Below are 25,182 nucleotides of genomic sequence, written 5' to 3'. Positions count from 1 at the left end.
ATGGTATGTGTTTATCCCGAGAGGAAGGACTTCAATATATATTTACTTAGAGCTTTTAATTTATACTTCCTTTCTTTTAATCGGTGTCTTGTGATCCAAAATTAGCTGGTGAACATAGTATCTCACTCAAACTCTCTCAGCTGAGTTTTCAATAATCAGACCCACTGTTACCTGAAATTGAACAATCATCTGGAAACTTGGCTTTTTATTTCTTCCCTGGTGTTTTCCATCCATACCTAGAGAGTAATTTTTGTTTTTGCTCTTTCGCCCAGGCTGAAGTACAGTGGCGCAATCTTGGCTCACTGCAACATCCACCTCCCAGGTTCAAGTGATTCTCCTGCCTCAGCCTCCCAAGTAGCTGGGATTACAGGCACCCACCAACACACCTGGTTAATTTTTGTATTTTTAGTAGAGATGGGGTTCTGCCAACAGGCTGGTTTTGAACTCCTGACCTCAAGTGATCCGCCTGCCTTGGCCTCCCAAAGTGCTGGCATTATAGGCATGAGCCACCATGCCCTGCCTAGAAAGTGATCCTTTTATTTCACGTATAGTCATATTAATTATTATTCCCCAAGCTGGAGTTAGGTTAATAATTTCATGTAAAAAATGAAGTTCAAATAGTCTTGACTGTAACCTTACTGAATAAAGAGTCTACACGAAAAGGAATTCTTTCGTGAAACCTGAGATTGTCAGAGCACTGCGTGTCACCAATAAGCTGGATATCATTTACACAAGGAATAAAAGGTCACGTGTCCTCTAAAATCCCACATTTGCTACAGACATTGTTCTTTCTATTCCTTTGTTTGTGCAGTAACTAGATACAGGTACAATGAGAGTGAATTAATTTTCCCAGATGAGTGAGAAAAGTAAATGTTCCCCAAATGCCCAAAGCCAGATTTTATCTGTCATTCTCTCTCTCTCTTTCTCTGAGAGAGAGGCAGCACTCTCTTTGGAAGAACTGTAAGGATTGAAAATAATCCAGAAAAACTGCACGGATTGAAAATGATCCAGATTTTTAAAATTTGCCCTCACCTTGACAACACTAAAATTACAAGCAGCAGTCAACTTTTACAAGATACCCTTATTGTGTAACATTTATAGGCTGCCAAAAACATGCTAAAACTAATCAGATAACAAAGGTGAGGAGAAAACCTTCACCTGTCATGTAGCTAGCAGTGAATACACTTTTTATTTCCATGACATTTTCTGGCAGAAAGGGGTTGGCTTAAGGCGGATCGCACTAACCTTCAATTTGTCATAGCGCTCACTCAAAGCTGCCACCTGATGATCGCGGTGCCGCCCAACCAGTTTACACAAGGCACAGATTAACTGGTCATCGGTCACGCAGTACATATTCACCTTCTCATCCTCATGCTCCAAGCACATCAGCCCCCGGATGTGTGAGTCTGGAATTGGCTCAATCAGACGATGGCCTGTAAAGGGCTTCTTATTCGGGTGAGTGGCTTTCAGGCACTCGTCACAGTAGGATACTTCGCAAGTGACACAGGTCTTCACAGCGTCCTGGGCAGGATCCTGGTCACAAAACTGGCAGAGGACCTTCTCGGCGGAGGTCATGGTGTTGGCGTCAAAGGCCCGTTCCCGACGGGTCTCACTGGGAGAGTTGGGCCCGCTCACTGATGCTTTCTGGAACCTGTCGATGATGTTCTGTAGGGTGACGTTGCGCTTGAGACCGTCTAGACCTCGCTGGCTGAGGGTGATGACATGCCGGCAGGTGGGGCACTGGAAGGCGGTGATGGACTCCACGGACTCGTTGGTGGCACAGTGTGATACTAGGATGCGGTGGGCGCAGTTGAAGCAGAGGCTGTGTGCGCAAGGCAGTAGAAGAGGGTCCTCAAAGAGCTCCAGACAAATAGGGCAGGTCAGTTCTGACTCCAGTGTTTCCATCTTCAGGCAAAGCTCTCTTGTGTCATCAGCAAAACCCAAGGAAGCTGATCAGCTATCTGGAAACAAGAATGTAAGATCTGATTAGGCACAGGGAGGTCAACCATGGGGGGGTGTCAGCTTTGAATGCATCTCAGAATAATTCCAAACACAGGTCATGAAAGGGTAAGTGTGTGTACATTCCAAATAATTCTCTTTCTATTCACTGGGGAAAAAAGGAGGAAAAAGCATCCTGAGCCATCATATACCAGTTAATATTTTCTCGAAGTTCAGTAACTGAAAGTTTGCAATTTTGTTTTTGCAATTTTGTTTTTTAAAAGGCCTTATTCAAAACTGGAAAGTAATTGAAACTGTAATTTCCATAATTTGTATTTAATCAGAATAATCTTATTGTGTCAGAGTCAGGTTTAACCTTGCACAGAAAATTAAAATGTAGAAATATTCATCAATAGAGTCTTTTATAAATTTGAGTGTATAAACTTACATATTAATCTATATGAGATTTAAGGACTTTTACTCTGCAATACCAAACCAGGTTTCAGAACAGTGGGAAGGCAGTAACTATAGAAATGGACACGAAATGTATATGAAATCAAATGCAGGGATTTCAGCAGAGACGATCGTGTTTAAGTGTGGGATGTCATTTTCCAAAATATATTCCCAAGAAAAAACATTGACTTTCACAAAGATGATTGTGATAGAGGCAATATTTTTGGCATGTGTTCATTATGCTTCTGAATAATTCTATTGTATAATCCGGCAGTGGGACGTGGGTAGGCAGAATGAAGCGGAGAAAAATATCTGGGGGCTTTTTTGGTGGCTGCAGTAAGTTTGAGTACCAATGACTAATATTTAGAGCAACAATTTAGTTAATTAGAATAAGGATTTCAGTGGTTATCATATTCATTTGATAAGTTATGTTACAATGATAACGATTACAATTTAAGGAGGCTTACAAAACTGCTGAGGGACCCTTTTGGCCAAAAAACTCCCATCATGGGCTTGTCACTGTTGCCAGCAACAGGTCAGGCTGGCGGGAGGTCCAGCCTCACACTTAGAGCTGTGTTGGCCTAGGTACGACCTCTGCCAGCTTTGTTGCTCCCCTCCAGGCCACCCGAGGGTGGCCCAGCTGCCTGCTCCCCTTGCCATAAAGACCTGAGTGCTTTTGTGAACTCTCGTCTGCCTTCCCATCAAAAAGGGTAGTGGAAGGAATTCCATACAAACCCCAGTTCATTAAGGGTGAAGACGCCTCATGCTCATTAGCAGGCCTGGGAACTAAGCCACTTTGAACCTTCTCCCTTTCAAGACCATTAGCAGAGGTCTGCAGACCAGTGATGGGAATATTAGATGCAGCCCACTGCAGGCTGTGGGAGAATAGTGCAGTTCACCCAGTGGTCGGGAGGTTCAAATCACCCACGGGGGTGGTGGGGAGAGCATTCTCAGCCGGATTTATGGGAAGGCTTCACATCCAAAGCTATGTTTAGTGATTCTGACAATCAATTGTTTGTATTCATACCTCTGCTTATTTACAAAATTTACGGTTTCTAGAATACCCTGACCCCTTCTGAAATAGCATCCCTCAGAAATACCATATGGTGCTTTGGTGAAATTAATGCTCATCTTGCTACCAACTGAATGGTAACTGATCATTAAAAGTATAAAGTATGTCCTGAGCCTGTTAAAAATTAAATAGCTACTGGCTTCATAAAAGTCTGGTATCTTAAAAAATCTTCAACCATTCACTAGTATTTACTACATAGGAAAGAATAAAAGAGCAACTGTGACTTGAAATATTAAAGCTTGTACATCTTTCCATAACCTGCAATGGAAACCCTAGGGTTGCTGTTCTAAGAAACATATCATCCCCACTTGGTCTCAGTTACCTGTTCCTATAGATGGCTCAGAAGAAATGGGAAGTTTTTTACCTATTAATAATTATTTTGGTTAATCATAGAAAAAAATGTAGAATTATCTTTAAATCAAAGTTCTTCTACCTTCTCATCAAAAGCATATAAATTAAAGGAAAAATATAGCCCTTTTGGTCTGCTTTGTTCTTGGATAAAACAAGAATGCCTACCAATGAATCTCAATAGAAGGATGAGCATCAAATTATGTCTGGAGAACTATGATGACTGTATTTTTAATGCAGGTGCCAGGATTCCATCCCAAAGAGGTGTGATGAGAATTTCTAGAAAGGATTCCACTGGAGAGACCTCAGTGGAAATACTGACATTTTATTCATTCCTTCAACAGATGTTTACTGTGTGCCAGGCACTGAGTTAGCTGAAGAAGTCAGAATCTGGGGTTCACATCACCTCATCTCTATTATCACGGGCCAAGCCAGCATCATCTCTTATGTGGACTATCATAAGACCTTTCTAAACAATCTCTTGGCTTCTGTTCACTCCTGCCTTTCCCTCTATAGTCTATCCTCCACTCAGAAGCCAGAGAGCCTGTTGTTAAAACATGACAGAACATGCCTCTCCTCTTGCTCTGCCCTGTAAGGGCTTCCCATTTCACCCAGAGAGAAATGCACCAGAATAAACTAGCCCCAGAAAACAAAGACTCAGACAGTGAGCTCACTTCCTCCCATGCTACCCACTCCTCTCTCTGCTCTGGGCACATGGCCTCGTTCTGACTCCTCAAACATGCCAAGCACATCAATCCCCTGCTCACCCCTGCAAGTTCTTCAGAATCCACATGACTCTCTGCTCCAGTGTCACTTTCTCTCTGAACCCATATAAAACCAATTCCCCTTCTACCACTATACCACCTACCCATCGTGGCAATTCTTCCCCATCTCGGTTTATTTTTCTTTATAATATTTATTACTGACATATTCTTTTAGTTTGCTTATTGCTCCTTCTGTCCCCACTGTCCTCAACACTAGAATATAAGCTCTGTGAAAGCAGAGACTTTGCTTTGCTGTTTGAAGAATGTACCACCAACACCTAGAACAGCACCCAGCACACAAAAGGACTCAAACATTCATTGATTCCATTAAATGTACTGACTTTTCAGCTAAAATCAAAAAGAATCAAACATAGTTCTTGACTTTAAGGATCTCTCAATATACTAGAACAGAGATCAGCAAACTTTTTCTATTAAGGGTAAAACAGTAGACATTTTTGGCTTTGTGGGCCAAAAGCGCCCTGTTGCCACTACTCGATCTACCACTGTAGTGCAAAAGCAATCAGACACAATACATAAAGGAATGAGTATGGCTGTGTTCCAACATAACCATATTTGGAAAAACAGGTCACAGGCCAGCATTGGCCTGCAGATCTTATTTTGTTGAGCCATGTATTAGAAGATAGAGGCATATATAGATAACCAGAATATAAATGAAAATCATTCTCAGAGAGGTATGAATAAAATGCTGTGTGGGCAACAGCGGCAAGGATGGTGGAGCAAGACTTGGACAAGCACACGTTTCCAGTGCTAACGGGAAATGATATGCAACAGGCTTTCAATCTGACATCAATGGAAATTACGTGACTCGAGTGCTTAGGGGAAACTCATGTAAGAATGATTTAATAGTAGCTGCTCAAAACTAGATCTTTTCTTTTATTGCCATAGCACCTGGCATAGTGCTTTATGCAAGTGTCTACACTGTAAATGGTTAATTGTGTTAGGTGAAGACAAAATACTCAGATGTAGTAAGTGAAGTTCAGCCAATTTTCTAAATCTTTTGCCTGTATGCTACCAAAAAGGAAGGGGTTTTGGTTTGATATCTATAGTGCATCCCACTTCTTCCACTTTTACCAAGGTTTTACAATGGTATAGATATCATTTTTGTTACATGACTCAACAGTATCTTATTTGTACTCATTCCATTCCTTCTTCTAAAAGAAACTTAGTATGGTTTATTTTCTAGCTTTCTTTAAAATATCTTTTTGGAGAAATTAAAATGCCATTCATTCCTTTTTTTTTGCCATTCATTCTTTCACCAAATATTTAAGTTCATCTATGTACTTGGTCCTGAGACAAGTACTGGTAACACCTGGCCCCTGTCTCCATGATCTTATGGTTCATTCTGAGAGAGAAAATATGAACAAGTCCAGGTGTGGTGGCTCATGCCTGTAATCCCAGCACTTTGGGAGGCTGAAGTGGGATGATCGCTTGATCCCAGGAGTTTGAGACCAGCCTGGGCAACATAGTGAGACCCTATCTCTACCAAAAATAAAAATAAAAAAATTAGCCTGGCACATGCCTGTGGTCCCAGCTACTTGGGAGGCCGAGGTTTGAGCTTGGAAGGCTGAGGCTGCAATGAACCATGATCATGCCAATGCACTACAGTCTGGGCAACAGGGCGAGCCCATCTCAAGAAACAAAAATGAACAAGCTGTAATGCAATGTAAGAAAGATGCATGCCAAAGACAGACAGGGAATAATCAACGCTATGTAGGGGAAGAGGAGACAGGGAGAAGCTTCCTGAAGGAGGTAAAATATGAAGTGGGTTTTAAAAGATGAACAGGGATTCACCAAGCAGATAGTGGTACATGGGTGGGAATTTTATACAAAATGTTATCTTTCTTTTGATTATACATACACACACAAAAAAATATATAGCTTATATTGTTATTTATATCATAAATAACAAGCTTATATTGTTATTTATATCATAAATAACAAGCTTATATTGTTATTTATATCATAAATAACAATATCAGGCCAGGCACGGTGGCTCACACCTGTAATCCCAGCACTTTGGGAGGCCAAGGTGGGTGAATTGCTTGAGGTCAGGAGTTCGAGACCAGCCTGTCCAACATGGTGAAACCCCCGTCTCTACTAAAAACACAAAAAATTAGCTGGGTGTGGTGATATGCACCTGTGATTTGATCTACTCGGGAGGCTGAGGCAGGAGAATCACTTGAACCCAGGAGGTAGAGGTTGCAGTGAGCCGAGTCGGTGCCACTACACTCCAGCCTGGGCAACAGAGCAAGACTCCATCTCAAAACAAAACAAACAAACAAACAAAAAACAACAAAAAAAACCCAATATCATAAAACAGCAGCTTTTGCCTCTTCTTAACTGTCATAATGTAATTTCCATGCCTCGGGATAAAAAAAAAAAGCTTCTTTGTTTTTACTTCAGTAAAAGGAAATCACACATGCATATTGTCGGGAAATCCTACAGCTTAACATTTTTGTGAATGGGCAGATTGGTCCTCATTGAGAAGAGGATCTAGATAATCTTGAGAGTCCCTTGCAACAAACCGGGAACGGCAACAAATCACAGCTCACACCTCTGCCTGTCCATAGTTCAGACATCTAGAACAGAGCACAGAATAATGAATGAAAGGGGAAAGAGATAGACAGGTGACTGGACAATCTAAGACATTCTGCAGTTTTGCTACTTATTAGCTGTCTGCGTATCCATGGGTGAGTGTCCACAGATGTTCCCTACAGTCCCTCTAGCACTCACTCTAATCACTCTCCTAGGCAGGGGAGTCTTTAGTGACAGATTACAGTGAAGCCCCACATTGTGGGAGGCATTGGATACATCTTTTGAAGAAACTTTCTTATAAATTCAAGACTTATGAGGAAAGTACTTCTTTAAAATGGAAAATTAATAAACAGATGTTTTGATAGAAAATAATGAAGTAAATGTTTTCACACTTCCCTCTTGTTCCTTTCCTTTCCTCTCTCACGATGTGTATCTTAGTCCATTTTGTGTTGCTATAACAGAATACCTAAGGCTGGGTGATTTATAAAGAAAAGAGGTTTATTTAGCTCTTGGCTGCACAGGCTGGGAAGTACAAGAAGCATGGTAGTAGCATCTGCTCAAGAGAAGGAACTTTGCTTTATAAAAATAACGACAGGGCCATCCAGTTTTTTGTTTGTTTCATGTACTGCCTCTCTGAGAATGACTGCTAGGCTTGTATCCCAAGATGCCATCCCTTTCTAGAACCCAGTTTAGCACTGACAGTTCTTTGCTTCATGTACTGCAAGTGCCTCAGACTTGGAATGCACATCACGTGGGATTCATCCTCTTCCCTCATGAGCCTGTCTTTGTCTTTTCTACAGGGTTTCTGGTGTCTCCTCACAGCGCTTCTATCCTCCTGGTCACCAGATGGCAGACACCACAGTTTCTACTCCTCCCTCTTTGGGGGAGGTACAATTATGGCCCCCAAAGATATACACAGCCTCCTCCTCAGAGCTTGTGAATATTTTAGGTTATAGAGCAAAGGGGACTGATTGTTGCTGATGTAATTAAGATTGTTAAGTAGCTGACCTTGAGATGGGGAGAGTAGCATGGATCATCTAGGTGGACCCAAAGGAATCACGAGGCTCTTTAAATGTGGAAGTGGCAGGAAGCAGAATCAGAGTCAGAATGATGAGATATGACAAAGACTTGACCAGTCATGCCTGGCCTTGAAGATGGAGGAAGGGGCCACAAGCCAAGGAATGCAGGCTAGAAGCTGGAAAAGGCAAGGAAATGAATTATCCCCAAGGGCCCCCAAAAGGAATGCAGCCCTAAAAATATCTTACTCTTAGCCCAGTGAGACCTGTGTCAGACTTCTGACTCTAGAAATATAAGATAATGAATTTGCATTGTTTAACACCATCAGGTTTGTGCTAACTTGTTACAGCATCAGTAGGAAATGAACATACCCTCTATCCCCCAAATCCAAATCATTAGCTAAGACATATATGTGTCAATCCTCAGGAGCCCTTTGCACTGTTTTCCTTCCTTCTGTTCCCACTGCCTCTGTGTTGATCCAGACTCTCCTTGCTGCATTCCTACACCATTACCAAAAAATCCTCCTAATTTGATTCTCACCTCTAGTCTTTCTTCCTTCAGCTGAATGTTTGCAACATGCTTTTGGCACCACTGCTTTTTCCTGTCACTCCTCTCAAAGGCACAAAGCATTGAGCCGCTCCCTGCTGCTCAAAGTATGAATCTGGTCACCTTTTCTCCTTTAAAAGCATTGCTCTAGCTTCTCCTAAACTGTGCCTTCAATCTTATTCCCAATCATTCGTGGCCTATACCAGGGACTCAGTAAATGGGATCATTTGATGCTCTTAGCAATTGCCTTTGTTTTGCTTCCTAGAACAAATAATTTTTCCTATATGTTTCTGGTTTCATGTTTGGATTCTTTGTTTTCTCTCTCTGTGTGTGTGTGTGTGTGTGTGTGTGTGTGTGTGTGTTTCTTTGTTTAAGATGAGAGTAGAACCTCCTAGGAGGCCCAGATAGTCTGGCCACTGTTAGATTTGGTGACTTCATATTCAACAAAGAGGAATTATTTTAAAAGATGGCTCTAAAAGTGTGACATATCCTAAATTTTTACATTTAACCCTTTTAACTGAAAACACAAAGTGATATAATTCTCCTATGTACAAAATAACTAAAATTTTTATTTTAAAATATTATTTTCTAGTACACAACAGAATAGTTAGTAATAGGACCTAAGGTTTAAAGTTATGTGATTAATCTCATTCTTTCAAAATGGTTGGATTCACTCTAGAGTTGATACAGGAACATACATGCACGTGTGCAGGAAGACACACAAACACAAATCTCATATGGAGATAAAACATTCACAGTCTAAATTTGAGGCTAGTCATGAATGTGCAGCCTGAGACAAATGACCAACTCCCTTGAAACTCCCCATGATAAAAACTGGATGTAAGAGGCATGTGCCTTTGGGGTTAAGGAAAATTAATCAACAGAAAGATGGAAAGCTAACAGTGAGGGCTGTAAGAATGATGAGACCTTGGTACCCAGGTGATGGCTAAGATGATCTGGCTGATCCAGCTGCCTGAGCAGGTGGCCCCTTGCTCCCTCTAGGCTCCAGGTGTCTTCATCCTGAGAAAACACTCATCCCAGGAGGAGGACTTTCCTGGAGAGGGGAAGGTGCTCTTTTGTCCAAGGTACAGGATATGAGAGAAAACATCTTGAAGGAGAAAATTCCCAGTGGAAGAGGAAGGACCTAGGACCTAGGGACTTCCTCAGTTTTAGGGTTTGGGTTTGAGAAGGGAGATGGGGAACTCAGGATAGGTGCTCTTATGAATTATTGTTGCAGACCAAGGGCATAGAAGTTAAATGGGTTCATGTCTGTTAGATTCTTTGCTCCCTCCTCTGAAGTAAGAGGCAAAAATACTGACCTGGCGAGTCCATTCAGACATAGCATTTAATCTCCAGCTTACACTGTCACAACCCTTGCCACCAGCCTGCTGGCTAGCTTATTCATTTTTATTTAGAATTTCACAATTTTATTCTTTGTAGTCTCTCCTGACCCCTGCTATGACACAATCAAGATAACCTGCACCTTGAAGGAGCACCTAGGATCCCTGTGAAGATAGAATGCATTACCAGTTTAATCCATAGCCAAATTCAATGGGCAGGTCTTCTGGTTTAGAATGCCAAGGATATAGAAGTTTCACTTGCATATTCAAGAACTGACCAAGATTTAGGAGTCTCCAGACCAAATGCATTCTGTGAGTTCACTTATCCATTAGAATAAGGAGATCGCCCATCATCAGCACATCATCCATAATTTTTTATCCCAAATTTCCCTTAATGGAGGTATTGACATTTTTAATCATAAGGTAAACCCACCTCTCAATGCTTTCCTATAAGTATTCTAGGTTATGTCTGCATACTCCATGAAATACAATTATTTTTCTAACTTGGAGTATATGAAAAAGAACATGCAATTCTATCAATTCTATCAATAATTTTACTTTCAGGCCCTCACTTTGTACAACTCTAAAGCCTTCACTACCAGGGAAATTAATGAGTCACTAGACCAAGGAATAAACTTGGATGCCAACACTGGGTGGCCTGTGATTAACTGTTAATACCAGGTGGCTCTCAGCCACTGCCCAGATGATTCCCAGGGCACTTCCTCTAGTTCTTTTCCAAATATCCTCTGGACTATAGAGACTAAGTTTATTGTTAAATTTACCAAAACATAACTGAGATGACAAACATACTGTTAAAATTGCACAATGTTACACCAAGCTACACGAAAATGGTTTCAGAACAGGAAGCTCCTATAAGTGTTTCAAACAACAAACAGCATTAAAAATGAACAAATGAATTATTTGAGAGTGCTAAATTTCAGAAACGAAATCAAGACAATTTACTCGATTATCCACTCCTCCTAACCCCTGTTCACCTGGGTAATTAAGATTTAGTTGACTTATTCTTGCTTGGATTTTTGCTATGAGATTATCCTTATTATAGAACTACAGGTGAAATATTTTTTTAAAGACTGCAGAATGATGTTTCTACCTTGGACCAGCAGAAATACAGACTTTCAGAGGACTCAAAATTACTGAAGTGTGAAACACTGGAAATGAACCTGACTTTGGGAGGCAGATTGCAATGGGGACCCAACTCAGAAGGGATTTGCTCTCATCTTAAGCATAATTTCTCAACTCAAAAACTTCTCTAACACAAACTTAATAAAAACTGGCTGCTACATCCAAGATGAATTCATCATACGGTAGTTTGAATAACATAATACAAGCACTCAGCATCTGCATATTCAATCATGCAGTTTAGTATTTGACTTTGAGTGATAAAGACCACCAAATAAAGACACTACCCAAATGCTACTTTACTGATTAGTACTCTGGCCGATTTGAGAAGCAGGTGGGTTAGTAAAGGCACAATAAAACAGGGCCATGAACTGATGGAAAAAGGGGAGAAGGGGATCCAATTGGATTTAACTGCATTCTGAAAGACTGGAAATTGATAGCATAATGTAGGCTGTTTCAGTAAAAATGCAAAGTGGTTCTTAAAAACAACAATGTAAATAATACGTCAAGTAAGAATAGATGAAGAAAGGTGATCCAGTAACATTTTATAGGTAAAGAATGTTACTCTGAACTATGACTGCATTTAGCCTCCAAATGTCAGCACACTCAAATTCATTTGCTCAACCAGTAACAGACAACTAAGAATTTCTGCCAAGCAAATTGTAGGGGACCAGAGGGACTGTTTGGAAAAAAAAAAAAAGTGACAAGCAGATGAGCACTGAGATGCTAGCCTCAAGTTTTAAAATAATTAATACAATAGATATTTTGAATAACTTGTCATTTCTTCTCTAAGAAGTGCTGACGTTGTTATTATTATTGTTTTTACCTCATACCTGAAGTGAGAACCAGGGAAGACTTTTAATTTCACCAAACACCCACCTGGTGGAATTCATGCAAATCAGATTAAACTGTTAACCAAATCTTTTCTGTGCTTTCACATCTGCCTATAACATCCTCATTCTTAGTAATTGGATCTCTAGGACATTCTTTAAAATAATCACATACTCGCCTGACCATGCAACCTGATTAATAATGAATGAACATTCCTGAAAAGAATCACTTCAAAGCATGGCAGATGTCTGTAGGGATATGAAAGCTTTAATGGTCAAAATTAAGGGGAAATGGAAGCTGGGTCACACTGTCTGGTTATTTTAATTGAAACCTAGTCTTCCAAATTTACTTAATAGAATACAAACACTCCTTCTCGAAGTTCATTTATACAAGCAGACAAGCACAAACACAAATGGCAATGCAAAAGAACAACCCAGATTCCTGGAGGAACAACCACCCTATCCTGTTCTGTCTTAATAGTGCAGAAAGCCCCTCAACAGTTTCAGAAATCCAATTTGTTCAATTGAAAGACTGATAAACAGGTTAAAAACAGGAACTAGCACATTGGTCCTTAATAGTTCTTTGAGCACCTCTCTAGATTCTGACAAACAGATCACCTTGAATACCCACCAATGGACTGCACACTAGTTCTTTTTGAAGAAACATCGCCGTAGGCAGAGGATGGGGACCCACGAAATGACAGACAGGCCACCGAGACCAGATGGTGGGTGGCAGGCAGTGCTGGAGCGGTCCTGTGTGTCTGAGAGCGCGTCAACAGTGAAACACAACAGGAAAATCGGTCCAACAATTCCAGGAAGGCCAGCTCCACCTCATCCACTCCGCCAGGGTTGCCTGAGTTGAAGAATCAACTGCCTTTTCCATGGCCCCTGCCACGACTTCCCTATCCTCTGGCCTACTCAATGTTCAACTGAACCCAAATGAAAAGTTAGCTCAGGTCAGCTCAACACCCACTGCCTGGTCCAAAAAAATGATGACTTGGCAACAGGATCTGTACTCTCATTCCTTACAGGGACCAGCAGCAGCTTGGCCGACTGAGACAGTGTCCTGTGGCAGAAGGCTGAATGCTAGCTTTCCATGCCACCAACAGGAGCCATCCTGCCCAACTTCTGGGGTTGGGAACAGGCACTAGACTCATTTGCCTTTGGGGCCTTTCAATGTCCTACTGAGCACATGATCACATTATGCTCTGGATGCTGGCTCGTTCATTTAAAAAAATAATATACACATTATTTTGTGCCTTTATCTTCTGAATTAATGTATAATGTTTGGAAGAAGTTTTCTTCAAAGTCACATCAGGAAGAACAATCTCCAGTACAGACACAATAAAACAGTCATTTATTTCTTCCAAAAATAGTGACCTAAATAGCAATCTATCATCCTGATAAACAATTTAAAATATATGTATAAAATATACATATATATATATACACACACACAGGTTTCACACACACACACATATGCATACATTATGTACAAACATATATAAAAATAACATATGTGTATATATATATTGAATATTACATACACGGTATATATATAATAGCAAATCTGTGATGGGTGTCCAAAATTTCAGTCTCCAGAATGGCAAAGAAAGGGTGAACTGAGAATAGAAAGTAATCTTTTAAAATTTGATTGACTAAAGAAGGAAGGGGAAGTAGTCTTCCTAAAAGCAAAAAAAAAAAAAAAAAAAAAAAAAGTCCTGCACTGCAGTTCTTTGAAGGATGTTGCTTATCACTATGCAAGACAAGAAACTGCAAGTAAAGTAAATCATCAGGAAAGTGTTTAAAAAAAGAATCTTGCACAATTCAATTCATAATCCAGACACTTAGACTCCACCAAAGGTGTTTAAGGAACATTCATGATAAAGGGGATGCAGAGGCAAGAACTGCTTCCTTGGGCGCCCAGTTTGCACGTCTCAACATCTACTTTATTGCCATTGCAACACTTCACAGTAAATCAAAGCATGCTTCACATGTTAGGACATAAAAATGCAAACATAGATTTTTTTTGGCATATGTCTCTCCAAATTATAACTTCATTTGTCTTTTAACAATGAATAAAAGGATTACTCAATTTCACATACAGATGACTTCCTTAAGAAGTTCTCATTGTCCTCGGAAGAGACACACATAGATCATCAAGTAGAATTCTAAAGAACTTTTCATCAAGACATGCCTTTTATTAAAACAACATTTAAATTGTCAAAATTCTACAGGCCTAACTTTTCCCTATTTTGGCACTGTAGTAGAAAATTAGCCTGAACATCTGAAGTTGAAACATCAGGAAAGAAATATTTACTCCACCCCTCAAGAGAAAATGATAAACAACAAAAAAATTATAATCTTTTAAAGGGCATAATCTGACAACTTGCAGATGAAATTTCCCGCTATCTGAATGTCTCAGACATTTCATGTCTTTTACAGTTTAAGAAATAAAGCATTTAGTTTTAAAGGCACACAGAACCTGTTTTACATTATATTGAAAATGACCGATGTTTTCCAGGTCTATGCTGTACTGGGTATCATGCAAGAATTTGGTTCTGAAGGCAATGATAGCAGATTGGACAGAGAGGAAGAGGGTGAGAGCTGGCCATGCCTAGTCTCCTAGCAGAAGTCTAAATCAATCCTCCTGGTGAATGGACCAACAGCGTGGTGGTAGCAGAAACGGAAGTTACTAATTTCTGTGAAACCAGACACAGATGAAAAGTGTTTACCACTACCGTCCCTGAATGCTTTCTCAAATGTATTTATAGTTTGCTAGGCATTTCTATATATATATTCATAGAACTATTTATATGTCTGTATAAAGTCCTACATATGTCCATAATGGAATTAGTTTTTGTAGTTATATATAATGTGTATGTATACATAAGTACACATATACATATACAAAAGCACCTTTTCAAAATTATTTGAGACTGCTTAGAATTCACTCTTCACAAACCCCTCAGTTATAGCATCCCTTCTGCATTACAGAAACATTCCTTCCTCAGTGCAAAAACAGAAACCTATAGATAATGTTTATTGAAAAACAACAACTGCCTGCTCATATCTGCAAAAGGTTACCTGGAAATAAACAAAATGACACAAGTGATCTATTCTCTGAAAGACCAGTCAAGTGGGATTTTTGCAGCAAGTATAATAGATTGTGCCCTGGAGAAAAGCTTGCTGCTTGGGGAAACTTTTTCTTACTTTATTTATATAATACTCTCCCAGAAGGCAGAGAAAGTACACACCCTCCCCTTCCCAATCATTACCAACCAGGAGCAAAATAGTTATTGGTGATGGCCAATGCGACATTTCACAATTGTTCTCTGAACACTGGAAAGCTTAAGTTCAAAGACAAGAACAAATACTAGTCTCGTGACTCACGGAGGTAATGACGATGTTATAGAGTAACTGATTCCCATTGTGTGAGCAGATTGGGAAATTCTCTCAAATATGATGGCTCCTTTTCTCAAAGAAAATCGCTTTTTCCCTCAACTTCAAAGTCAGCCACACACAAAAACCTTTTGCTCACAATACCCTGAAGCCACCTCGTGATCTTAAAAAGTAAGGAAAACTAACCCTTATTCACAATTCCTGGTTAACTATTACAAATAACATGCTTTAAACATTTCCCCTGATCACTGAAGCTCTACAGTCAGGGGAAGAAGTCTTTTTTTTTTTTTTTTCAAGGCAACAGAAAGAGGAGTGACTCTTTTGTTCTGAATGTTATTGTAAAGCACCACATGAAAGAAGAGGAATGATGGGAACATGGCAACGAAAAGGACAACAGCGCTGACAAGTGAAAACAGGATATTAAGAACAGCGTCGAGACTGTGTGTCTGTACAGAACAAAGCCAGGAGGCTTCTCGGGAGAAATTCAAGCAAAAATACTCTTAACACATTTACATGCTAATGGATGAACTGTAGTTTCTCCAGGTGGCACACAGATCTTTAAGTCTGGGGCAATAAAATTAGGTTATCATTAAAACACATACACACACACACACTGTAAAGTGTCATAAAATTAAAACTGCTTTCAAATCACATTCAGTCACACTCCCTGCCCTTTCAACCAGTGATCCACTTCTTGAAATTTCTAGATCTATGTTTTTCCCTTTGTAAAACAAGATACTGGTTCTGTCAAATAACTGAGCTAACTTAGTATATAGTCCCAAGGAAAGTGAATTTTCTACAAAAAGAAAAACAATTTTCTCTCCATTCACAGCACACTCTAACTTACACTTTAAATATAACCTTTCAATAGAGCTTTCAAGAACTCCCAGGGAAACTATGCAGTGGGTATTACGTTGAGAAACAATTACAGCAACTAAGTGGCTAACATTAATATAGTACACCGGTTTTGCCAAGTCACGGTGGTAATATCTTATACTTTTCTTCTGACACAAATTCCACAAAAGCTGCTAGTATGATGGTATATTTAATAAAACATCATCATAGTTTACTGGACTTATCACATAAGAATTATTATTGTAGTCTCTAAAGAGGTTCACAAAAGTAAAAAATATGTCCGATTTTGCACTCCATTAAAAATTTCAGTCTTTTTTTTTCTCTTTTCTATGTTCTGCCACTATTCTCCTTTCCCCTCCTTTCTGATCAGTCCTTTCCATTGTCAGATGAGTGATGAGCTAATGTGATTTCTTCTTTACTAAAGCATTTCATCCAGCTTTCCCTCTGGCATGCTTTCAGAAAACTTTGGGCTAAGCCCTGAGCTTAGTGGGCCCAAGAGTTCTTGGTCTAGTTGCGGGCTGACACTGTCGATGTGGTGTCCTGTAAAAAAAACATGTAGAGGCTGGGGGCAGTGGCTCATGCCTGTAATCCCAGCACTTTGGGAGGCCGAGGCGGGCAGGTCAGGAGTTCGAGATCAGACTGGTCAACGTAGTGAAACCTCGTCTGTACTAAAAATACAAAAATTAGCTGGTCGTGGTGGTGGGTGCCTATAATCCCAGCTACTTGGGAGGCTGAGGCAAGAGAATCACTTGAACCTGGGAGACAGAGGTTGCAGTGAGCTGAGATCATGCCACTGCACTCCAGCCTGGGTGATAAGAGTAAAAAAACTCAGTCTCCAAAAACAAAACAAAATGAAACAAAACAAAAACAAAAAACAAACAAACAAAACCACATAGTACCTTGAAGTCAGATAAACCTGAGTTCAAATCCTGGCTCTGCCATTTCCTTGCAAAGGCAGATTGGAGCCAGATACTGTACATATCTTATACTCACAGATGCTCTTCCTATCTTCTACGTAGTTTCCTTATCTGTAAAACGTGGATGATGAGAGCAATCTTAAGGGTCCTTTGAGGATTAGTGAGGTGAACTTTTTCAAGTGCCTGACAAAATTCTCGCTCTTATGGAAGGACAGGGTGGTAGGGGTTGCGGGGTTGGGGTCCCTCTTCCCTTGTTGTCCTGAATCGCCTCTTCCCACTCTTCTTTGAATAGATTCATTATCTGTGTTTTTTACTGGAAACCACTTCATACCATTTTTGCAAGAAGGATATAAATCCATTTATTCAATAACATTCATGGAGCGTCCTATATGAACAAACAGTATGTGAATGCAAAATGAACTAGCATTTTTATTCTTAACACGAATGACTTATCTTCACATTGGCAATTTCATCTATTTCCTACACTATGACATACCTCTGTTCATTTCCACTGATCTCTCACCATGAACTTGGGGCTTCACTTCTGCTTCCCACTGAAGGTCACCCTGTCCCATATGCACTCTTTGTCAGAATTTTTTATTTTGCAGGAAATAAGGTACCCTGGCATGGATGGAGCATGTGAAACTATCAAGAACAGTGAAATGTTTCAGATTTTTGCTATTTGCCAGTTTCGTTTCATGAATGCTGGCAGAAGACACCTGAATCAAAGATAAAGGCTGTTTTTACTCAAATGGTATGTGTTTCACGTTCTGTTGGTACCCCTTGTCCTTGAAGTCCTATGGAGCATCCTAGGTCCATGTTTGCACACTCAAGAGATTTGCATCATACCTGAGCAACCCCAAGCTTAGGGAATCTGAATCTTTTATAATGGACTGCGAGTTAGCCTGCCCAACTTTTGCCCTGGAGGAAGACGTTGTCTTTAATATTATGAACAACAAACAAACCTGCCTTCTCCTCTGGAGCAAGATATTACCTCTATCTCCCAAGACTGCTATACAAACATCCTGGGAAATAGTATGGAATAAAAGCATTCAGTGCTCCAGCTCACAAGAGGTACAAAAAGGTGATAGATCCATGGAAAATTATTTCCTAATAGACACAACTCCTAGCTCCTCCTGGGAATATGGCCAACAGTTGTTACTAGAAATCAGATCATCACTGGGCTTTCTAGCAGTTACCATAGAGGCAGAATTTCATTTGGCATTGAATGACCCTTGAGTCATAGAAGACTAGAGGTAAAAGGAGCCTGCAAGAAAGTGATGAGAACTTCCTTACCAACAGCTCCAAGCTCCTTATCCGACCACCCTCTGACATCAACTGTTGTACCAGGAAAATTGGCAGAAGGCAGGTAAGTCTCACCCATAGATTTTGCTCAACTAAACAGTGCCCTTAATGTCCTTCATAGTCCCAAAAACAGCTTGGGTCTGGTCTGCAACTTCAGCTCTTCACTCTGAACCTAAGCTAATTTTAAGAGTTTGGTGCTTGTTTCAGCAGCACATAGACTAAAATTGGAATGATACAGAGAAGATTAGCATGGCCCCAGTGCAAGGATGACAAATTCATGAAGCATTCTATAATTTTTTATTATTCAAAAAATATTAATAAAATAAAAGAGTTTGGAAGAGTAAGCTAATTTTGTTACTTTTATGACATTAGAAATCCTATATGTACATCCATTTGGCTTTCTTTAAGTATTAAAAAAAATTAGAACTACTTATTTTGGAGTAAAATCAGAAGAGTCATTTCTTTCACTACTCTTTGATTCCCACGGTATTTTTTGAGGTCATTCTGTGTGCCAGGAGCTGCTCTAGGCAGCAGCAAATTGGTGGTAAATATGAGCGCAAAGGCCTGCCCTTGGAGAGCTTACATTTTAATGAAGGAAATAAAAAAAAAAGTTTTTAAAAACACAAACATTTCAAAGACTCATGCATGAAAATGAAAGAAATAAAAAGGATGACATGATAGAAGGTAGATGGGTGGTACAAATCTATGTTAGCTAAGGGGATATTACTACTCATATTTGTGCTGGCTTTCTTGACATCTTGGCTTTTTCCCTGCCAATAAACAAGCAAAGAGTATCTGAATTTCAGTATAAAACTTTCCGGTGTTTGGTCAGAGAGCTGTGATTTAATTTTTCAAGTTGTTAAATGTTTAGCTTCAGATTGCCTCAAGGATAGAGTTCTTTTTCAAGGGCATAAAAATCCAACTTTTACTATTTCTTACAGGAAAATGCAATGTGATGAATTATTGTAAAATAGTGACATCTTTATTTATTTTAGCAATAAAATTTTGAAAGAGAAAAGTCATGAACACTTAGTGAGCCAAAAAAGCAGGAACCACGATGTTTTAGTCCATTTTGTGCTGCTATAACAGAATTCCTGAGACTAAGTAATTTATAAAGAACAACGATTTAGGCCGGGTGCAGTGGCTCACACCTGTAATCCTAGCACTTTGGGAGGCTGAGGTGGGTGGATCACGAGATCAGGAGTTCAAGACCAGCCTGGCCAAGATGGTGAAACCCTGTCTCTACTAAAAATCCAAAAATTAGCTGGGCGCAGTGGCAGACGCCTGTAATCCCAGCTACTAAGGAAGCTGAGGCAGGAAAATTGCTTGAACCCGGGCAGCAGAGGTTGCAGTGAGCAGAGATTGTGCCAGCCTGGGCGACAGAGACTCCATCTAAAAAAAAAAAAAAAAAAAAAACAGAGAGCAGGTCAAGGCCTGGTCTCTCTGTTTCCAAGATGGCATCTTGAAGGCTGTGTCCTCTGGAAGGGAGGACTATGCTATGTCCTCATGTGGCAAAAGAGCAGGAGAGGAAGAACCCACTTCCACAAACCCTTTTAATAGCGGCATTAATCCATTCGTAAGGGCTTTACCATTAAGCCCCACATCCCAGTACTGCTGCATTGGGGATTAAATTTCCAACAAATAAATTTTGGGTGACACATTGAAACCGTAGCCTATTCAGAATTACCTGAATATCTTAAGTGTTTGATTCTAGGATGTTAACTCAAAGTTGAAAATAACCATGGATGTACAGTTAAGATTATAGGGATGGACAGGAAGGAAATGAATAGAGACATTGGAAGAGGCATTGGTTTTGTCTGTACTTACTCACCAGCTTTTGCACCACTAGAAAAGGAAATTTCATGAAGGAAAGGAAGTAAATGAGGGAAGAGTGCTGGGAGAAATAAACACATGTGACTACAGCTTTATGACTGGTGAGCACCAAAGATGAGTTAAGACTAGATCCCACTGGTTGACAGCCTATGTCTTTTGACATGTCATAATGTCATTTGACAATGACAATGACAATAATATCAAAAAGCATTTCAAAATAAATAAATTCACTGGCTAGGTAATATTACAATAGCAGCTGGATCATGATTTTTAGAGCCCATCTCTTTAAGAAAGGGTTAGAAAGAAAATAGTCGCAGAGGCAATTGTTGTAGGAGAATAAAGAGTTGTTATTGTAGCTACAGCAGAGACCAAGAGAAGAGCTTGGGAAGTCTGGGTGGTGGGTGCCCTGTGCCACTCTTCCACAGTGAAGCAAATAAGGTTTGTGGGAGGACAGGGTCGCAGGGGTCCAGGGGAGGGGTTATAAAGCAAGTAGTCTTCTGAGGGTGAGGTATTCCCAACCCAAAGACTTTTTGGCCTAAAAACCAAGATTTAAGTTGTTTATTTGGAGACTTGAGAATTTTGCCCAAAATATATGTAAAAAAATGTACTCTGTATAAGAACAAATCCCGTAAATGCTATGAAGCTCCTAATGGCTTTTAAAACATATTCTCAAGGCAGGCTAAAGTCTGAGAGATTCTCCTTACATTATCAAAGTATGCTTCCTTGTTATCTTTGAGATAAATTATAAATGTAATTTGTAAAACATGAATACAAGGCACGAATTTGGAGTTAATATCAAAAGGTATGACCTTAGGGAGTTGACTTAAGAGTTTTTTCTTGTTATTTTGCTTTGTATCTTATTGTTTGTTTAAAATTTAAAGGAAAAAAGTTTCATTTTAAACAATTTAATTCTCATTGAAATGCATTTTAAGTGTGAGTTTCATCCTGTACATTTTATCCATTGAATCAAATTAGACAAGAAGCTGGCTTTTAAACATTAAAAAAAGCCATTTTTTAAACATAAAAAAAATCAAAAGAACTCAGTACTTAAGATGCAATATAGGGCTTAAAAATTCACTTACAAAAAACAATCTAGCTTTAAGAACAGTGAGCTTTCAAGGTGGCTAAGCTATATTAAAGTGAAGTTATACTTATTTTGACTATAAATATGAATACCAATTGGAGAAAGTATCACACAACTATATGAGAACACATTTCATTTTTGAAATAACAAATTTGAATGCCTGATTTGCCATCTTGATGGTAAAGATATGTCGTTTATCTCTTTTACGTAGCTCCTTTAGCTTGTCCTTATTTAAGTCAACAGGGTCTCTTGATTCAGGGCATCATTCCAAACAATTTTGCCAGTTGTCTAAATCTATTCTTCCCCTTCCAAATTCCAAGTGACTCTCTCTTTGAAACAGATGCAAATACTTAGTTTCACAACTTTAGTCATTTTCATCCTTAGAATACAGACTAGAAACTGCTCACTCCTGGGGTGCTGGGCAAAGGGTGCCAGACGATGGCAAGAGTGCTGGTGACTTCACCGAAGAGAGCTTTGTTGTGCTGGAGCCACTGCCAGCTACCCTCCTCCGAGCATTGACTGCCAAAACATCACAGTCCAAAGAGGGGTGCTCCGTTCCCCCTTCCTAGCCCCCACCCCCACATCCACCTCCCTGCCTATCAGCATCCAGAAGCAATTCTTTGCATGGGTGCTTCTTCATCCTGATCCTGACTGGCAGCTCCAAGGATTAAACTCAGGTCCTTTGGAGCAGTCGCTTTATGCACATTAGCCCCCTGGGGTGTTGAACTCCAAAACCTCTATTTTTTCCCCCTGGTCTACCCTGTATCTCACAAAACCCTAGTTAGCCACTGTGGTACACAGCCTTTCTTCTATTCCAGGCTATCAAAAGAAAACAAAACAAAACACCAGACCTTACAACAATATGATGGATATGGTAATGATCGAGGGTCTTTAGGGTAGTGGGTAAATTCCAAATTCTTTCATAACTGAGACTTGGGAACTCGTTTTCTTCTTTATCATTAAGACTTCACATTTTCATCAGCAGAATCTTGCTCACAATAGCACAAATGATCATTTGGCTGAATGAAAATGGCTTGTGGGGTGTGTGTGTGTGTGTGTGTGTGTGTGTCCATTAAAAAAAGTTCCTCAAAACTGCTGAATGAAAATCAAGACCAGTGTCTTCTTAATCAAACAAAATTTCCTGCTTAGTGACTGCATTAAAAAAAAAAAAAAGAAAAAAAAAAAGACCATCTGGCCTCTGTCTGCTATTTGAGAGGTTTTTTTATCCTCCTCACTTCCTGGTTATCTTTAGCAAAACATTATCATTTCTCGTATAAATTGTTTTTACCACGGTGCATTTCCTTCTGCGCATTACTTTAATAAATGGGATAGAAAGCATTGCTCCATTTCTTGAAAAATACTTTTCAGTTCTAAATGGTAGGTTTAAAGGGGGAAAAAATGAAAAATGTGCTTAAAAAAAGGAAGATGAAAGTCAAATCACAGTGAGGGCATTAACTACTTATGTTTCTTTAAACACTTCTGCCAAGGTAAGCTCTTTCTTTTTCATATATATATACTCTCTCTATATATATACACTATATATATATACATGCATATATAGTAATAATTAAAATCCAACAATGAAAAGCCACCCTACGCACCCTATCCTACTCATTTAAGGTGATAACTATACTAAACACCCTCCAAGAAATAAGTCTGAAATGGAATTAATTTCCAAGTGGGAACAAAGATGACAATAAAAGTACAATCAAATCTCAATTAACTGAAATTCTGTGGAAATGAGAGAGTTCTGGTTAATTTAATTTTCTGGTTAACTGAACCCCAAATAGAAAACTTAAAAAAAAATCCTAACTGAAATATTTCTACAATGCTTGAGTCCACTTCACTTGCATAACTACAAATCACATATTGGATCTAATTGAAAGGTTTCAGGTAATTTCAAATCTTATTTTTCCTTGAGATCATCATTAAAAAGACCTTTTCTCATTTGATCATAAATAGAGATGACATAGGAGATTGATTTGAATGTATAATTGCATCCATGACCATGCATTTTTACAGTAATTCATAATATCACCTTCTTCCTTGTATTTCACAAATCTTTAGGAAAAGTATAATGCAGAAAACTTGTGGTTAATTAAGTGTTGATATTTTAGCAAAGTTCAGGTAAGCTGAGGTTTTTGTGCATTTACATGCTAAACAAAATGACAAAGATTCCTGCTTTTCTTACTGCTGCTCAGTAAGTATAAAAAATGAATGATAATTTTAATATAGTACTTCTGATCAATTTTGTTAGCACAAATTAAAGACTATGGAACACTTCGAGAAATATATAAATGAATTGAGAAAGCACTAGTGTTTAGTTTCTCAGTGGAACATAATGTCAGCTCAAGACTGGTCCCAAATGTCCTCCTTCCATGGTGCAGTCACGACCAGTCCAGCTTGGGCTCCCCGTTCCAATTTCCCACAGAAATTTATACTGTGCCGCTTGAGTTACCAAATAATGATACCATTTTGAATCAAATTATTGCCCAACAAAAAGAGACTTCTAGTCTTATATTTTAGGGTTCCACCCTTTGATGAAGGTTATTGTAGAAGAAGCTCCTGTATTGGGTAGGAGATCGGGAAAATGTTAGCTAAGATCACTTCTAGCTCTACAATTCCAAATAGCTTGCATTGTATGTGGGAAGATAAGGATAAGACTGGGACTCATGTTCTCTCTCTGAATACCCACACACTCTCACACTCTGTCTCTCTACCTCTGTCTTTGTCCCTCTGACACTGACACACACACACACACACACACACACACACACACACACACACACACACACACTTTTTCTTTTGGGGAGAGGAAGACAACACCAAGCCCTCATCCCCCAAAGCAATACTACGCAAATTTATTTTGAAATCTTTTATATGCCAAGAACTCTGATAGCTACCAAGCACACAGTAAGGTTTTCATAAATATTTCCATAAAGGACTGAATGAAGCTGAGGGGATGCGCCATCTCTCACTTATGGGCCTACAAAAGATATTCTTATAGGGAGAAAAGATCAATGACGTCAGATTTAGCCGTGGTACTGGTGTTTGTGCCGATGACTATTTTGAAAATAGTATAGTTGTTACATACTAAAAATAGGACTCTATTGTAAGGCATATATATGTGTTTGTATATATATTTATGTATTAATATTATCAACTAGTATGTCTTGGGCACAAATGTGTGAAGAATATTTTGAGGATACATGTATTGAGTATATATTTTACAGCTCAATCTGTAACTCAGTTTAGACCTTGCAAAGACAAAATCAGTGGGTCCTTATTTTTGTTCACTTTGTCCTCTATCTGTACTGTCTTCTCTCAGTATCTTTTCATCAACCCTTGCCCTGAAAAACGAGAATGACACTAAAACATAGGCACTTTTTCTTTCTAAGGACCCCTCAAGCGATATTATAAACTTAATGTCTTGGGGAATTCTGCAGAGACTTTCCAAACTGGTACACTCCAAATCAGTGTCAAGGCCCTGAGGGTGATTGGGCCCCAACTTCTGTCACCACAGTGATTTCTAGGTTGATTGGGCGCACCTGACATCCTTGGGTCAAGGGTATGGACAAGTAGCCCTGTGCCATTTAGAACCACCAAACACTCTTCCAGCCCATGGAAGCAACATCAGGAAGTACTGCGGATTATTACCTGCTGACTCTATGTGAACTTGTCCTTCCAATAAATACTTATTTTCCTTAGAAAAGGGCAAAAAGGTATCAAGATATATTACTTAGGTAACTGTTATATCCTCACAGAGTAGCGCACTTGTATTA

At 39.4% G+C, this 25,182-nt stretch overlaps 1 protein-coding gene across 6 annotated transcripts in view; it reads right to left on the bottom strand.

The window, feature by feature from the left end:
* MID1 (midline 1) overlaps nt 1-25,182 on the bottom strand; it is a 385,559-nt gene that overhangs the window by 130,070 nt on the left and 230,307 nt on the right. For 4 of the 6 annotated variants that reach the window (XM_011950898.1, XM_011950894.1, XM_011950895.1 and 1 more), the window contains one exon: nt 1,246-1,961. In XM_011950898.1, the coding sequence (XP_011806288.1) occupies nt 1,246-1,905 (660 nt within the window). In that variant the 5' untranslated portion in view covers nt 1,906-1,961. Of the gene's footprint in view, nt 1-1,245; nt 1,962-12,635; nt 12,769-25,182 lie in introns of those variants that run through there. The other 2 variants (XM_011950897.1, XM_011950899.1) reach the window with 2 other exon arrangements.

Source organism: Colobus angolensis, unplaced genomic scaffold (assembly GCF_000951035.1).
Source record: "Colobus angolensis palliatus isolate OR3802 unplaced genomic scaffold, Cang.pa_1.0 Scaffold310, whole genome shotgun sequence".
Taxonomy (NCBI): Eukaryota; Metazoa; Chordata; class Mammalia; order Primates; family Cercopithecidae; genus Colobus; species Colobus angolensis.
The sequence above is the reverse complement of the archived record's forward strand: the minus strand, read 5'-3'. Positions and strand labels throughout refer to the sequence as shown.